This window comes from Dermacentor variabilis, chromosome 4 (genome assembly GCF_050947875.1).
Source record: "Dermacentor variabilis isolate Ectoservices chromosome 4, ASM5094787v1, whole genome shotgun sequence".
NCBI classification, from domain to species: Eukaryota; Metazoa; Arthropoda; class Arachnida; order Ixodida; family Ixodidae; genus Dermacentor; species Dermacentor variabilis.
Window position 1 is genome coordinate 207,784,183 of NC_134571.1, and position 17,205 is coordinate 207,801,387.

Genomic DNA, 17,205 nt, shown 5'->3' on the forward strand with positions numbered 1-17,205 from the left:
ACATATAACATAACATCACATATCCTAACCTGGCCAGCTCCTTTCCGTTCTTTTTCGTTGTGATCTACAATATTTTGTACCCGTGTTTATTACAAAGCCAATGAGCAGCAATTTTGTCCTACGCATTATTCTGTTTATTCAGTTGACCTGCTTATGCCACAAATGCGGCTCCTGGATGCTGTTTTATTTACAGCGCCAAACTCCGAGAAACAGCCTAGAAAGACAAGAGGTAGTAGGCTTAATTAAGGATACATAAATACTGTTACATGCTCACAACGAGACTGTGTGCGTGTTTGCAAATTATTTCTCGCCTATAGGTTGCTTCGTTCGTTGGAAGCTCCAACTACAGCAGTGATCAGGGTGATAACGTGAGCAATGCCGCCGATCGCGAGCTGGCACTTAAAAGACGAAAGAACGTTGTAACGTCTTTTTCACTCCTATATACGACAGAATACTTCATTCGTTTCGTCGTGCAGTTCTGACGAGTTACAATCGCAAAGACTCCAAAATATGCGGATACAACAAACGTTGTCCAGCCCTCTACCCTCCCCCCCCCCCCCCCCCGAAAACACCATTTTTGCCGCACAGTGACTGCTATAACAATCAGAAGCCTTTTGCGTACTGCGCCAAGTCGCATATGCGGCAACTGTATACAGTTGCGTCGAAGGACGCAGACGAGCCAGCTGTGGAAGGCGCCGACGATGCTCGAGCCATTGCTGATGATGATAGTTGTTATTGACGACGATGACGGCAGTGAATGGCTCGTGCTTGCGTAAACAATGAGCGGCAGTGGAAGGAGACGACGAACGCGTGGCACGAGCGGGTTCGCGCGGTTCCGCGGAGGAGCGTCAGCGAGCTAGCGGGCGAGTTGTTAAATGGAATTATGGGGTTTTACGCACCAAAACCACGATATGATCATACGAGGCACGCCGTAGTGGGGGTGTCCCGAAATTTAGACCACCTGGGGTTCTTTAATGCGTACCTAAATCTAAGTACGCGGGTATTTTCAGCTTCGGCTGTAGAGTACACCCAGGAGCCGACGTACATCTCCGCCCGTACTGACTCCTGTGTGAAGGTACGCGTGCTTCTAGCCGGATAAACTGATCTTAAGTCGTTGTTTCTCAGCGAACAACTGTACAATGAAATAAGCTTCCATGGGAAATTGTGTGTCCCCTTCAACACGTTCTCCCTCACTTCAGCATTTTCTTTTGAGTCGGACTGGTTAGCGTTGATCTTGGATGTTGTTTTCCTTATCTGTCTATATCGCTTATATTGAACTATATTTTGGCACTTGTTATCTGTGATAAACTGAATTTTTCATCATATTTTTTCTGTTCAGAAGACTGAAGTAAATTTTCGTCTTGTTCTGTGCTCTCTTTATTTCCCCACGCTGTTACTCCCCTCTACAACAAACGGCGTACGGGCGCTGTAAACAAACAAACAAAAAAACAAACAAACAAACAAACAAACAAACAAACACCGCTTTCCCCTGAACTGAACGAAACGAAGTTTTGCGAACGAATGGCGGATCTCGGCGTACTCCTGTCGTTCATATGCAGGAAAGTGCACAAAAAGAGAAACGAAAACACCCTTAATCCCACTTGCCAGGTGATATATTAGTTGAAGGAAAGACTAACAAGATTAACAACATCAAAAATACACAAACACTTTTGATACATGAATTACGCAATAATATAATGACGGCCCGTAGGCTCATTGTTCAGTCTGCCTATGGAGTAAAAGCTTGCGTAAACGAGAATGACTGTTACGCAACTGACGGCGGTCCGCCTTATGAGACTCGTGTGGAAATGAGAGAATGGCAGCGAGACGCGTTTCGGCGAAACCGGAGCTTACGAGGTCAACCTGCGGTTGACTTGCACCTCGTTAAATGAAACCGAAAGAGAAAAAAGAACGGCCACATCAGCAAACTTGTGCGACTTGCTGCACGTTGGCTGAAAGAGAGTAGACTTTGCTTTCCCTCCCCTGTGCTCTTGCTTTCGTTAACCGCTGCGCCAACAAGCATCCAGGCAAATTGCAAAAGTCGCCGGCAAGTGAAACCAACAACGTTGGCGGTGACAGCAGCAACACGTTGCTATAGTTGATGGTGGAATAACGGCGGCACAGTTGCTGCAAATTTAGTATATCTTGTCTTCACTTCAATGCAAAGTTCTAGAGACAATGTTCTTTGTTCTTTGTAAGTTGGTTAAAAATCTATTTCTCCGTTGCAATAGTTGGCAGCGATTTCACCATATCGCGCAGTCAGCCATTTTGTGCGGTCAAGCATCTCGAGTGTCAGTGCGAGGTTGCATGTGCGAAGGGATGTCCCTGTTTTAGCTGCGAGAGAAAGTTGACAACTGGCATCGTTCAATGAAGAAGCTTGGCAGTACGGAATCAGCTGACTGAACAAGCACTCAACGCGAGCGGAGTGGCTGCTGGAGTAGTGGCTTCACGCATAGCCTTAGACGCTTTCGTACGCTGTGTGTGGAGGACCTTCGTGAAACTCTGCGCTTCGTGGCAACAAGGGCTGAAGGGTATTGACACAAGAGAAATACAGCGAACAGAGTACTTGCGCGCAACGCTTTGCCATCATTTGTCCTTCCTAAAGACGTTGATGAGAAAAAAAGAAGTGAAAAAAAAATATACATTCCAGAAATATATTTTAAAAGATGGCGAGGGGATCTTGCAAATCACAAGTTGATGGACTGCTTACACCCAGAGAGGATGTGCGCAGCCTGCAGGCGTGCAACGTTCGCGTTGTTTATTATTCGCGATTGGCGGCGAGCCGCGACGTGGGTCCAACGGCGAAGTGCGCACCCTGCGTTGGCGATGCGCATTTAAGTTGGGCTTTGCTGCGACGCACCGCGCCCGCAGGGTTGGCCGTAGTGCTGATGGATGTCGGGATTACGACAGCCCGGGACAAAATCAAAGCGAGAGCAAAATACAGCTTTTACCGAGAGGGAATAAAGGGAAACGAAGAAAGGAGGTCAGAGACGAAGAAAAAAAAACTTCACTGTTTTGTCTGCTAGAATAACCATCGGCAGGAGCACGTCAAGCAGTGCTGATAATGACGAAAATGCTCGTGGATAAATACTTTTGTTGAGCAAAGAAATCCAAGTTCAAACCGCGGTGTTTGTTCTTTAATTGGTGTGACGAATATTCAACTCTTTCGCTACTCGCTTGCGCCTTACCCGGAAGTCTTCATTCACGAAACTTCTTTCACATAAGAGCACTTCCTTATTACCCAGCATTATGTCACCCAGTAATCATGAATGCGTGTAGTAGTAGTAGTGCTAGTCATATCGCACCAACGTTCACTTACAACTTATACTGCAACTTTGTAAGATGTGTGCCTACTCCATTGTATTTTGTTGCCTACGCCCTGTGGTTATTCATCAAATAGTTATTGTGCTAAGATGTCGTGTGCCACGTTTTACTGCTTAAAGGCTGTATAATTTCTGTAAACGCTTCTTCACTTATTTCTAATCGCAAATGACGCCTTTTTACGAATGTAATATTATGCAAGAAGGTCCCGCTGCAGTTTCTAACTTTGGGACCTATTTCATTATAGCATCTCGTATATATATATATAGCGTTATTTAAACAATACGATTGAATCTTAATCTGCATAACTTGAAAGCCACTTCTGAAAAAGACTGTGAATATAGGCTCTGGATCCCGTATTCACCAGCCATTCGTACTTTAAAGCGGTCTTTGATAACGGCTACTGATCAATCATTGTAGCACTGCTATAATTGGCGAGTGCTGCGCGTCATACCACCAACAGGCTATACTTACGAAGCAAAAGCCTTGGGAATTCCGTAACTGTCTACGTCGAAGAACGTCACCCCAAGCCCACGTGGAAACAATATCACACGAACGAAGAATGTAGAAAGTGACGACGAAGTGATTGAAGTATTCATTGAAGCAAGGAGCGATGCGACTGGTGACGAACTTTAACCAACACGGAGCCATTCATGATCAAAAACGAGAACGTGCAATGGTTTATCTTGATAAGTTGTTTTGGCGTATAAATCGGTTACCATAGTTATTTGAACGTGTCCAAATATCTTAAATTGTGTTCACTGCATGCCCAAACGCAATCCTGTATTTCGCGTGCGTAATACATGCAGTATTTCAGTGACATGTAACTGATATTCGCACTGAGATTTAACGCTGCTAAAGAAGCTGCTTGCGTTGGTATAGAGCAGCCGGGAAACGTAGGTAGTGGCTCGCGATGTTTAGCATATTCCGGGTAGAAACGCACAGTGCGGTTGCATGTTGATAGTGCAAATACACATGAGGCCTTGTGTATGAGGCAGCAATATTGCTGCGCTTTTGTATACCGTCTTTACTCGGTCCATTTGATTGGTATTCATCAAAATATTACAACTTTCACAGCAAATACCGTGGCACTGGTGGCGTCCGACTTGCAATATGTGATTATTACCATGAAACATTAGAGCTGATGTTAAAGTCACAGAGTTAACCACAATGATTATAGACTTCGGCAGAATAGTACTATTGCTAAAAAATTTTGCCAACAGGCGAACGTATATCGTGAAGTCGAAACGAACGACTTCAGCTTGTTCCGCTTTTCATCAGCCGCTCTTAGCCCCGTGCCCGCTTGCAGTTGAGGACAGCAAGTGTGGAGATAATTATCATAAATGACGCTCGGTAACCAGCCAAAGATGTAGACCTTATGTAACACAGCTTCCAGAGACATAACTTCCTCAATGAACGGCTGATGTTTGCGGTCAATCTTGCGAGGATTGTGAATTGACCAAACTTTTGCAAATTCGTCAAGAAAACCTGTTGCATAGATGGACTTGTTAAAGACGTGGATATTGTTACCGACATTAAGGTGTCCTCTCACTTTGATCATAAAGATCGCAGGCATTTAATCGGGCAATGAACCATTACTAGAGAAAGTTGGCTTTATTCTGACGATTTGTGTGTGAAAGTGCACAAATTAAAAGAGGCGATGACGATGATGTGTGGTGTTTAATGGTGGAAAGAATCAGATCTGTCCAAAGAGCGCCATACAAATAGGCCGGCGCCCGGCATATTACAATTTGAAATTTGCCCACGCAATGCAGGATAGTGAACTGGTCACGCCTGTCTGTTTAATCACCTTGCAGTTCCTTCCATCTCGGGCTATGCGGGAGATGGGAATTTAAAACAACCAAGTAAAAGCGGGAGCCAACGCTTCGACAAGTGGACTTGTCGCGAGATATGTCGCCTTGAATAATATGAGTCCACTTGCCGGAAAGCTGGCTCCCGCTTTTATCTTGTTCTCGTTTTGCTTATCACTCTGCAAGAGTGTGTGTATAAAATTTTTGCAATGCTAAAATGAGCATTGCCTTGTGTTACAGACTTGTGACAACCAAAATACCGAACGTGTGATCACAAATTTGCAAATAAAGGGAAAAAAAAACGCATTCAGCTCTAGCACTAACAACAGCGCTAAACAACAGGACGAGTGAAGGGACACAGATAACAGCGCTGTTTCCACTCGTCCTCTTGTTTAGCGCTGTTTTTTATTGCTCGAAATCATACACCAACCATCCCAAATGTGTACCCTTCCGCATTCATCTCTGTCATGACCCACTATTAAGATCTCGAGGCTTAATTTGGTTCAAAAGCTGGAAATCGTAAAGAAAGGCACATCACGAACGCAGTGATATTAGAGGGAGCATCACTTACTGCCAGTTATAGTCGTGTAGAATTTCCGGCGGTAGCTGCGTTTCTTGACCACCGGTTCCGGCTTGGGACCATATGCCAACGGCCGCCATGACACCGGTTGCATCAGTTTTTACGGAAAACCACGCACCAAACTACTCTGCTGGACACCGTGCACGTCATCACCACCACCATCATCATCATCACTGCCATCACCGGTACGAACAAGAACCAGGTCACAAACGCGGCATCGCCTTCGACGCATCTCACTGAAAGCAGCACGTCAGAATGTTCCACTATGAAAAAGAGAGATGAAGTCGCTGAGATAGTAAAATCCGCCGGGTCACTGTGTTGAACTCGAGAGGGAAGTGATCGTCATTTCCTATTGCTGGAGGACGGGAATGAAGAGCTTGCGTTGTGCCGTCTGTACCCGAGGGCCACATAGGGACTCGCGACGACTTGACAAGTGTCTTGGGTACGCCGAGCTTCATTGTCACACGTGGGATGGCGAGAGCAGCAGTCGAAATTTGCGGACAGCGCTTGATTGTCGCGTGGACGTCGCGCGCGGCTGGCCTGGAAATGTCGCATTTGATATAAAACGTGCTGCCCTGACGCCCCACGAGAGCCTCCCACAGACGTCTGCACAAAGCTGCCTTTGCTTTGCTTCGTAGAAGATTTTTCTTCGACGTCTACAGCGAGCTGCGACGCGGCGGCTGGGTCTGCTTTGGATACGATTTGTTGTTTTTCTTTCCGGCCGTCTGCTGCGGGCTGTCGTCTGCTGCGCAGGTTACTGAACGCGCTAACGTCACTCCTGTTTACGCAACGGCGCCACGAAGCACGCGTCCGTCTTCGCGTCAGCCCGCGTGCTGTCGGCCCGGTGCAAAATAAAGCGTTCGAACGGAACCCGCCGCCGCGCCTCAGTGGATGCGCCCGTCCCGGGGCAAAGTCAGGTCGGGCGGAGGGCTTAGGCTCGTGGCTCCATTCCAAGAGAAACGGGCTCAGTCGAGTGGCACAACGCTATCAGGATCGGATCTTCACTGCAGGGTGCCCCTTTGTGCTCTTCTCGCGTCGCCACTCAGTGCGACGGCGGCACGCTTTTAGACGTGCTCTCGCCGTAGACGGGCGCGCCCCGGTTTCCGCAGATCAGTGTTGTGCGTTCGAGCTCTTCGCACGGGAACAGGCATGCCGATGTGAGACTGCTGTGTGTACATCCGTCGCCGACAAACAGGGCATTCTCCGTTGTGTTGAGCACCATAGGTGACCGACGGAACCTCTGTGGAGATGGAAAATGCATGTAGAGGCGATCCAGACGTGTTGGGGACGTCGCAGTTGATCCCTTCGCGGTCGGAGTACCACAGCCGGCTCTCAGAACTCGTGCAGTGCTGACCGGAATGGGTTTCCGAACGACCCAGAGCGAAGAAAAGCACCATTGCCTAGCGACATCGCGAGTGGGCTTCTTAAACGAAGACTCTCGCTGTGGAGTGACGAGCAGAAGAGTAGCCCTGAGCTCACCGGACAAGAGTGCAGCACCTGGAGCATCTCAGCGGCGCTGTCCGCGACGAACCGAGCGGTTATCCGCATCAACATTGGCCACAAACGCTGGACGTAGCAGAGAGGTAGAAGCAGCAAAAGCGACGGCCGGAGTAAAACGACAGGCGAATGAAAAGAAGATGCCCCGTCCGTCAAAGCGTGTCGAAAGCGGCATACAAAGCACAGGTACTGTTGTCGGGACGGGAAGAGCGTGGACAGTTTGACAACAACAAACGAGTGGCGAGTAGGAGAGGTCTTTGGCACAAACGTTGCTGCCTGTCAAGAGTTCCTTTTTCGAGTCGGACGTCGGGCTGTCGGTGACACTTGCAGCGGGCGCTGACACCTTGCGCAGAAACGGGGAAGGCGCCGAGCGCGTTCGGCGGCGGCAAGGGCGCGCGCGCGCGTGCTCTGGCGGTGCAGCTGCCTTCCAGGAGGCGTGCTGTTCAAGATGGCAGGTCGGCGGGCGCGCGGCAGAGAGCGCTGCGGGGAAGCCCGCTGGCCGCCGGCCGACGCGCGAGCCACTGGGGCCGCCCGCGCGGCCGCCGGCTGCAGCCATCGCGCGCATTCGTGACGTCACGCGAGGCGCGCCGCCACGCTGTGCACGCGACAGATGGCGCTGCTCTACACGCTTCCCGTCGCTGGAGGCGCTTCGCCATTCACTGCGGCTCCGGCTCATTACGACACTGGAGCCGCATTGGCGCGCTACTTCAACTCCCTCGTCGCGACGCGCGGTGACACGCTGGAGCAGTTGCAATTGCCGATGCTGATTATCCCTCCGGAGTTCGAGTCATTCGTTGCACTTTGAATCCCTTCAGTTCAAACGCTCAGTCGCGCACTTAGTAGCCTCGGCCGAAATACCGCATTTACTCGAGAATAGGCCGAACACGAATGTAGTCGACCCCTATATAATGAACTGGCCGACAAATAAAAAAAAAATACAGTTCCAGTATAGGTCGAGCCATATCCCTTCAGAAAAACGGGAAGCTTTGAACATGACACACTTTTATTCGCCGTAAGTTCGGCTACTAAATCTCGCTAGCCGATGGATTATTCTGCATCCTCCTCGGAACTGCCAGAGAAGTCGTCCTCGTCGGATGCTTCAAAGGCGTCATCGCCACCACGAACGACGTCGTCCTCGGTGCCGTCAATTCCGTTGGATACGCAGCATTTTTTAAGCCATTCTGGATAATCTACAGACCGATTTTACTGTTGGTCACTCGTGCAGCTCCATACTTTTCCTAGCTTTGTCCGCGAGTATAGGTCGGGATTGTTTGGTCACGGACATAGTTCGATAACTCATTTCAGGCAACATTACCTATAAAAAAAGGAAAAAGCTGTCACCCTATATTCGAATAAGTACGGCATTTGGGGCTAAATCTAAGGGTTAGCTTTCAAAGCGCAATTTTTGTGCTTCGGCCGTTCTTGTTTAGCACACAGATTAGCCAACATTTGAAAAATTATGTCATGGTGCATAGCTTTAGCAATTTTTTTAAAAGTCAAGTTGAAACAGTAAGAAAAAATCAAACAAACGACATTGCCTCTTATCAGCCCAGGGAAAAATGAGAAAAAGCCGGTCAAGAACGCAACCTAAAGGTCTTCTTGTGTGCGTGTATGTGCGTGTGTTTGTCTGTGTATGTGTGCGCCTAATATGACGTATAACGGAACACAGGCGCTGTTGAATGATCAAACAAGATGTAGTTTTCTTCGAATACATTCGTCTTAAAGTTTCTATATGCACATACATTCTGTGTCTCTAACGATTACAGGAATTAAAAAAAAATGCAGGACATCAATGCAACCAACTGAGGTTAAATTACTAACGTTCCTACATATAGATCGACTTTCAGTGCAGCACGCTTTTTGTTATAGATATAGCTACAAGCTATAGTTATTTCAGGCGCCTTTTCACGTCCCAGCGCATAACGAAAGAAGAAGTTAACGTCTGTCTAACAAGGTGTGATCTACTTGAAAATTTTCATACTGTAAGATAGAAAGTTGCCAATGAATTTTAATAAATGCGTATATATATATATTTATACATACATACATAAGTATATATATATATATATATATATATATATATATATATATATATATATATATATATATATATATATATATATATATATATATATATATGTGTGTGTGTGTGTGTGTGTGTGTGTGTGTGTGTGTGTGTGTGTGTGTGTGTGTGTGTGTGTGTGTGTGTGCGTATTATGCTGTTGATAATATTTCCGCGCAATCATATACCATTATTTCGTCATCCGGTCATCGAGTTCAAATGCTTGCTTACAGCCTTTGTGCACTAGCAATTTTCTTGGCGTATCATCATAAACATCATCATCATCATCATCCTGGCTACACCCACGGCAGGGCAAAGGCCTCTCCCAAACTTCTGCAAATTTCCCGGTCATGTGCTAATTTGGCCATGTTGTCCCTGCAAACTTCTTAATCTCATCCGTCCAACTAACTTTCCGCTGCCTCGTGCTACGCTAACCTTCTCTTGGAATCCAGTCCGTAACCCTTAATAACCCTCGGTTATGTTCCCTCCTCATTACATGTCCTGCCCATGCCCATTTCTTTCTCTTGATTTCAACTCAGATGTCATTAACTCGCGTTTGTTCCCTCACCCCAATCTGCTCTCTTCTTATTCCCTTAACGTTACACCCATCATTCTTTCCATAGCTCGTTGCGTCGTTGCGTCGTCCTCAATTTAAGCCCCTGCCCATGATCTAGCTTCACTGGCAGAGGATCGACCACGTGCTTCCTTTTGTGAAACAGTCCTGCCTTATCGTGCATACCTTCCATCAGGTTATACAGCTCCAGCGAAAGTTCCGTTTCCACCATGGTGCTTGGCTCAAGCAAAGGTTCGACTAATGGTACCAGGAATACGAACAAAAGCCCAACTCTCGTCTCCAGCACTCAAGCAGCTTTCACTGCTCTTGCTGTACGAGACGTACAACGAGCATCATCATTTATATACTGACGCTTCAACCACGATGAATGGGTCTGCAGGATCGGTGATCTTTCCTGCAAAACCTTCCACCATAAAAATTGGACTATCTCACCAGACTACATCGATGCCGCGGAGCTTGCTGCTATTCGTTGAGCACTTCGTGTAATTTCTGAAGAACTACCCAAGAAATGGAGCGTGTTCACTGACTACAAGGCTGCTCTTCATTGTTTGGTTTCTGCCTTACGCCGACGACCCCACGAACAACTAGTTCTAGAAATCACTGCTGCTTCACCACCTCGTCGAGCAAGGACACGAGATCACGTTGCAGTGGATTCCAAGCCACGTTGGCATAATGGGCAATGAACATGCCGACGCAGCAGCACGATCTGCGCATGAGGATGGCTTGCAAGACTCCATTCCATTCTCAAGAACAGACGCTGCAACGAAAATTGGTGTGCTTGCAAATGAAGCCATCAAAACTTTATGGAACACACCAAGCTTAAAGCATAGACGTCTACACCGACTGGACCCATCTCTTCGACTTCGACCTCCATGTCTCTCGCCCTGGTCTCTCGACTCGAAACAGCAGTACTTTGCCGACTGTGACTTGGTGTCACCTACACAAGATCCTTCGCCTTCCGAGTCGGTATGGACGACAGCGCGGCTTGCAGACACTGCGGCGGCGAGGAGACTATCGAACACGTGCTTTGCCACTGTCCTCAATACAGCGCGCACCGGCTGTCACTAGCGACCGCGTTGGCACGCCTTCACGACAGGCCACTTTCAGAACAGTCAGTTTTGAAATGTCGACGTGAACTTTCGTCGCAGCAAAAGTCGGTCAAGGCTTTGTTGACTTTTCTACGTGACAGTGGCCTATTAGAAAGACTATAATGACCCCATTTCGTCCCTTTTCATATTTTTTTTCTCACGCTTTTATTTTTGTCACGCTCTTTCCGTCTTTACTTTCCCTAGTACAGGGTAGCAAACCGGAGGTTTTAAGTCTGCTGAACCTCCCCGCCTTTCTCTCATTTGCATCTCTCTCTCTCTCTCTCTCTCTCTCTCTCTCTCTCTCTCTCTCTCTCTCTCAATTTAAGTAGAACCCTTTTCGTAAGCTTCCAGGTGAGTACTGGTAAGACACAGCTGTTATACACTTTTCTCTTGAGGGATAATGGCAACCTGCTGTTCATGACCTGAGAATGTCTGCCAAATGCACCCCAGCCCATTCTTATTCTCCTGATTATTTCAGTCTCATTAATCTGAACCTGGCAACGTTTAACGTTAGAACGCTATCTAGTGAGGCGAGTCTAGCAGTGTTATTGGAGGAATTAGAGGGTAGTAAATGGGATATAATAGGACTCAGTGAGGTTAGGAGGACAAAAGAAGCATATACAGTGCTAAAAAGCGGGCATGTACTGTGTTACCGGGGCTTAGCGGAGAGACGAGAACAAGGATTCGGATTCCTGATTAATAAGGAAATAGCTGGTAACATACAGGAATTCTATAGCATTAACGAGAGGGTGGCAGGTCTTGTTGTGAAACTTAATAAGAGGTACAAATTGAAGGTGGTACAAGTCTATGCCCCTACATGCAGTCATGATGACCAGGAAGTCGAAAGCTTTTATGAAGACGTGGAATCGGCGATGGGTAAAGTCAAAACAAAATACACTATACTGATGGGCGACTTCAATGCCAGGGTAGGCAAGAAGCAGGCTGGAGACAAGTCAGTGGGGGAATATGGCATAGGCTCTAGGAATAGCAGAGGAGAATTATTAGTAGAGTTTGCAGAACAGAATAATATGCGGATAATGAACACCTTTTTCCGCAAGCGGGTTAGTCGAAAGTGGACGTGGAGGAGCCCGAATGGTAAGACTAGAAATGAAATCGACTTCATACTCTGCGCGAACCCTGGCATCATACAAGATGTAGACGTGCTCGGCAAGGTACGCTGCAGTGACCATAGGATGGTAAGAACTCGAATTAGCCTAGACTTGAGGAGGGAACGGAAGAAACTGGTACACAAGAAGCCAATCAATGAGTTAGCGGTAAGAGGGAAACTAGAGGAATTCCGGATCAAGCTACAGAACAGGTATTCGGCTTTAACTCAGGAAGAGGACCTTAGTGTTGAAGCAATGAACGACTATCTCATGGGCATCATTAAGGAGTGCGCAATAGAAGTCGGTGGTAACGCCGTTAGACAGGAAACCAGTAAGCTATCGCAGGAGACGAAAGATCTGATCAAGAAACGCCAATGTATGAAAGCCTCTAACCCTACAGCTAGAATAGAACTGGCAGAACTTTCTAAGTTAATCAACAAGCGTAAGACAGCGGACATCAGGAACTATAATATGGATAGAATTGAACAGGCTCTCAGGAACGGAGGAAGCCTAAAAACAGTGAAGAAGAAACTAGGAATAGGCAAGAATCAGATGTGTGCGTTAAGAGACAAAGCCGGCAATATCGTTACTAATATGGATGAGATAGTTCAAGTGGCTGAGGAGTTCTTTAGAGATTTATACAGTACCAGTGGCACCCACGACGATAGTGGAAGAGAGAATAGCCTAGAGGAATTCGAAATCCCACAGGTAACGCCAGAAGAAGTAAAGAAAGCCTTAGGAGCTATGCAAAGGGGGAAGGCAGCTGGGGAGGATCAGGTAACAGCATATTTGTTGAAGGATGGTGGTCAGATTGTTCTAGAGAAACTGGCCACCCTGTATACGCAATGCCTCATAACCTCGAGCGTACCGGAATCTTGGAAGAACGCTAACATAATCCTAATCCATAAGAAAGAGGACGCCAAAGACTTGAAAAATTATAGACCGATCAGCTTACTGTCCGTTGCCTATAAAGTATTTACTAAGGTAATCGCAAATAGAATCAGGAACACCTTAGACTTCTGTCAACCAAAGGACCAGGCAGGATTCCGTAAAGGCTACTCAACAATAGACCATATTCACACTATCAATCAAGTGATAGAGAAATGTGCAGAATATAACCAACCCTTATATATAGCTTTCATTGATTACGAGAAAGCGTTTGATTCAGTCGAAACCTCAGCAGTCATGGAGGCATTACGGAATCAGGGTGTAGATGAGCCGTATGTAAAGATACTGGAAGATATCTATAGCGGATCCACAGCCACCGTAGTCCTCCACAAAGAAAGCAACAAAATCCCTATAAAGAAAGGCGTCAGACAGGGAGATACGATATCTCCAATGCTATTCACAGCATGTTTACAAGAGGTATTCAGAGGCCTGGAGTGGGAAGAATTGGGGATAAAGGTTGATGGAGAATACCTTAGCAACTTGCGATTCGCTGATGATATTGCCTTGCTTAGTAACTCAGGAGACCAATTGCAATGCAGGCTCACTGACCTGGAGAGGCAAAGCAGAAGGGTGGGTCTGAAAATTAATCTGCAGAAAACTAAAGTATTGTTTAACAGGCTCGGAAGAGAACAGCAGTTTACGATAGGTAGCGAAGCACTGGAAGTGGTAAGGGAATACATCTACTTAGGGCAGGTAGTGACCACGGATCCGGATCATGAGACTGAAATAACCAGAAGAATAAGAATGGGCTGGGGTGCGTTTGGCAGGCATTCTCAAATCATGAACAGCAGGTTGCCACTATCCCTCAAAAGGAAAGTGTATAACAGCTGTGTGTTACCAGTACTCACATGTGGGGCAGAATCCTGGAGGCTTACGAAAAGGGTTCTGCTGAAATTGAGGACGACGCAACGAGCTATGGAAAGAAGAATGATGGGTGTGACGTTAAGGGATAAGAAAAGAGCAGATTGGGTGAGGCAACAAACGCGGGTAAACGACATCTTAGTTGAAATCAAGAAAAAGAAATGGGCATGGGCCGGACATGTAATGAGGAGGGAAGATAACCGATGGTCACTAAGGGCTACGGACTGGATTCCAAGGGAAGGGATGCGTAGCAAGGGGCGGCAGAAAGTTAGGCGGGCGGATGACATTAAGACGTTTGCAGGGACAACATGGCCACAATTAGTACATGACCGGGGTAGTTGGAGAAGTATGGGAGAGGCTTTTGCCCTGCAGTGGGCGTAACTAGGCTGATGATGATGATGATGATGATGATGATGATGATCCGGATCCGCGGTCACTACCTGCCCTAAGTGGATGTATTCCCTTGCCACTTCCAGTACCTCGCTACCTATCCTAAACTGCTGTTCTCTTCTGAGACTGTTAAACATTACTTTAATTTTCTGCCGATTAATTTTTAGACCAACCCTTCTGCTTTGCCTGTCCAAGTCCGTGAGCATGCATTGCAATTGGTCCCCTCAGTTACTAAGCAAGGCAATATCATCCGCGAATCGCAAGTTACTAAGGTATTCCCCCTTAACTTTTATCCCCAATTCTTCCCAATCCAGGTCTCTGAATACCTCCTGTAAACACGCTTTGAATAGCATTGGAGAGATCGTATCTCCCTGCCTGACGCCCTTCTTTATTCGGATTTTGTTGCTTTCTCTATGGAGGACTATGGTGGCTGTGGCGCCGCTATATCAAATGCCCTTGACGTATCAAACGCCCTTAACTGCGTTCTCCAGGGTTCAAAGGACATGATCATTGTTACACCCATGTCCACTGGACATTATTTACGCTTTATACGAATGTTAATCAGGGACCGACAAATGCAAGTGAAATTAAGGACATCGCTGAGCGTCGCGAGTGCAATCTCCCGATGCGTCCGAGAGAGAAGTGTGTTGTCGTCCGTATTTAATGTTGCCACGGCTGGTTTACCACATGCTCTGAACAACACACGTTAAAAGGAGCACATTTGTTATAATGTGTAGATAACATTGCCACACTTCTTTACCCTTAGATAAAGAAGTTCCTGGCAGTAATGCCTTAAAGGACTCCTCTAGTCTGGGCATGTGTGTTGGTTGCCCAGAAATGTCAGCGTCCACCTCTGCGCGTCTCATGGGCTGCGAAAATCAGTGTCCGAAGTACGTTCATTTAGGAACTATATCAGGTGCGATCTCTTGGCGTCGTGCTTGACTCAAACAATGCGTCATTATGGGGCCAAGAAAGGCTTGTGCACGCTGAGGAAGTCGTCCTTGTCGATTTTAATGTTGCGCACTTTTCTGGTGAGCCACGCGATTTCTCATTTGCCTTTAGTATCGCCGTGGAAGTCCCAGTGCGACGAGCGGGAGTGGCTGCATTGTAAAGTTCGCAGGACAGCTGTTGGTGTGCCACGTACAGCTGCCAGGGACAACGCTTTGTAAAACTCTCAGTCGCCCTCCCTCCTCGCCTCTCAAGGACGGCTCGTGCAGCCGTGCCGCCTCAGAGAGAACGATTCCGGCAGAGCTATTCTCCAGAGACTTCGGAGGTGCACGAGACCTGCTGTGGCACGAAACACCATTCGCGTCCTTGGCTTTCAGTTTACCAGAAAACTACAGCGTCGGGAGCGACCGTGGTCATACACTTGGCCGCACTCTTTCGTAGGAGGAGGGAAAGAGATAAGTAGAAGGCAGGGAGGTTAACCAGAATAACGTCCGGTTGGCTACCCTACACCGGGGGAATGGGAAAGCAAAGATCACAGAGAGAGAGAGGAGTAGAGGAAAGAAGGAATAGCGGCGAGTTCGCTGACGTGTGTGGCCGTACAGAAATTACATTAAAAGTCACAGATGGCCACACAAGCCCGTCGTCCTTTAGAAGCACAAGAGCGCCTTCACCGTTTTATGGGCCGACGGGCGAAAGGGCCGTGTTCCAGCAGCACCTGCACAGAAAGCTGCCGATTGTCCAGTTTTTGGAAAGCTTTGGCAAGTTCTTGTCCCTCAGGGGTGTATCGTGGAAAGTGGCACAACAGGTGGTCGATGTTTTCTTCGGTTCCACAGACCTCGCATGCTGCACTGTCAGTCACTCCAAATAATGTAGAGTATGCCTTTGTGAAGGCAACTCCTAACCAAAGGCGACAGAGAAGCGTAGCTTCACGTCGAGGAAGTCCGAGTGGAGGTCGGAGTTGCAGGGAGGGGTTTAGTCGATGCAGTCGCGTAAGTCGTAAGTTTCGCGAGTTCCACTCGGTCAGTGTGAGACTGCGTGCCAGTTGTCGAAGCTGCCTTGCGGCGTCTGTCCTCGAAAGCGGAATTGGAACGCTCTGCTCTTCTTGATGTGCTGTGCGAGCAGCGTTATCGGCGGAATCATTGCCACTGATTCCACAATGGTCAGGTACCCATTGAAAAACGACCTCGTGACCTTTTTGTTGGACGTGATGGTAAAGTTTCGCGATTTCGTATGTCAATTGGTCATGGCATCCGTGTCGGAGAACTGACTGCGCGCACTGTAATCCCGGTTTTGAATCACAGAACACAGCCCATTTTCTAGGTCTTTCAGATTCAATGAATTCCAGTGCTCGACGCAGGGCCGTTAGTTCTGCCGCAGTTGAGGTCGTGACATGCGATGTCTTGCAGCGTAGTGTCATCCTTCGCGTTGGTATAACCACGGCACCACCAGAACTGTACGACGTAGTCGATCCATCGGTATAGATGTGCACGGGGTTGCTGTACTTTTCATGCAAAAGAAGTAAGCTCAGCTGTTTTAGAGCAGGGGCCGGTAGCTCTCTCTTCTTCTGTAGTCCTGGAATCATGATATGTACTTGTGGACGGCTCAAACACCACGGAGGAAACGCTGGCTTGGCTGCAGGTGCGTACCCTGAAGTAAACGACGCATGATGTGCACTGACAATACCGCTAAATGTTGAGCAGGGCCTTGCAGCAGTGAGGCTCGCCAAGTGGTGGGAAGGGGTCCTAGCATAATGCCTGAGATGCGTACGCATTGTCTCTACGGTAATGTGCGTCGGTAATGTGCGTCGTGAGCGCTGGAGCAGTGCGTTACGAGGAGAACAAAGCGACATTCCTGTGTCGCTGCTTACTTGAAAGGCTACGCTGGTAAGCAACGTGTCGCCTAGGCGCATGGGCGTGCTCCTGCAGCGTTCTTCCGTGCTCATATGCAAGAGTGTGGACTAGAGTGCAGAATGTTATCGAAGAATGTCTTACATTCTTACCACGAGAAGATAGGGGGTTA

General features: G+C 47.6%; 1 protein-coding gene across 1 annotated transcript in view; it reads right to left on the reverse strand.

Moving 5' to 3' along the window:
• The window catches only part of Sh (Potassium voltage-gated channel protein Shaker), a 427,856-nt gene extending 420,379 nt beyond the window's left edge, over positions 1-7,477 (reverse strand). Inside the window, exon 1 of the mRNA XM_075690868.1 lies at positions 5,704-7,477. Within this exon, the coding sequence (XP_075546983.1) occupies positions 5,704-5,792 (89 nt within the window). The 5' untranslated portion in view covers positions 5,793-7,477. The remainder of the gene's footprint in view (positions 1-5,703) is intronic.
• Between the last annotated feature and the right edge of the window lie 9,728 nt (positions 7,478-17,205).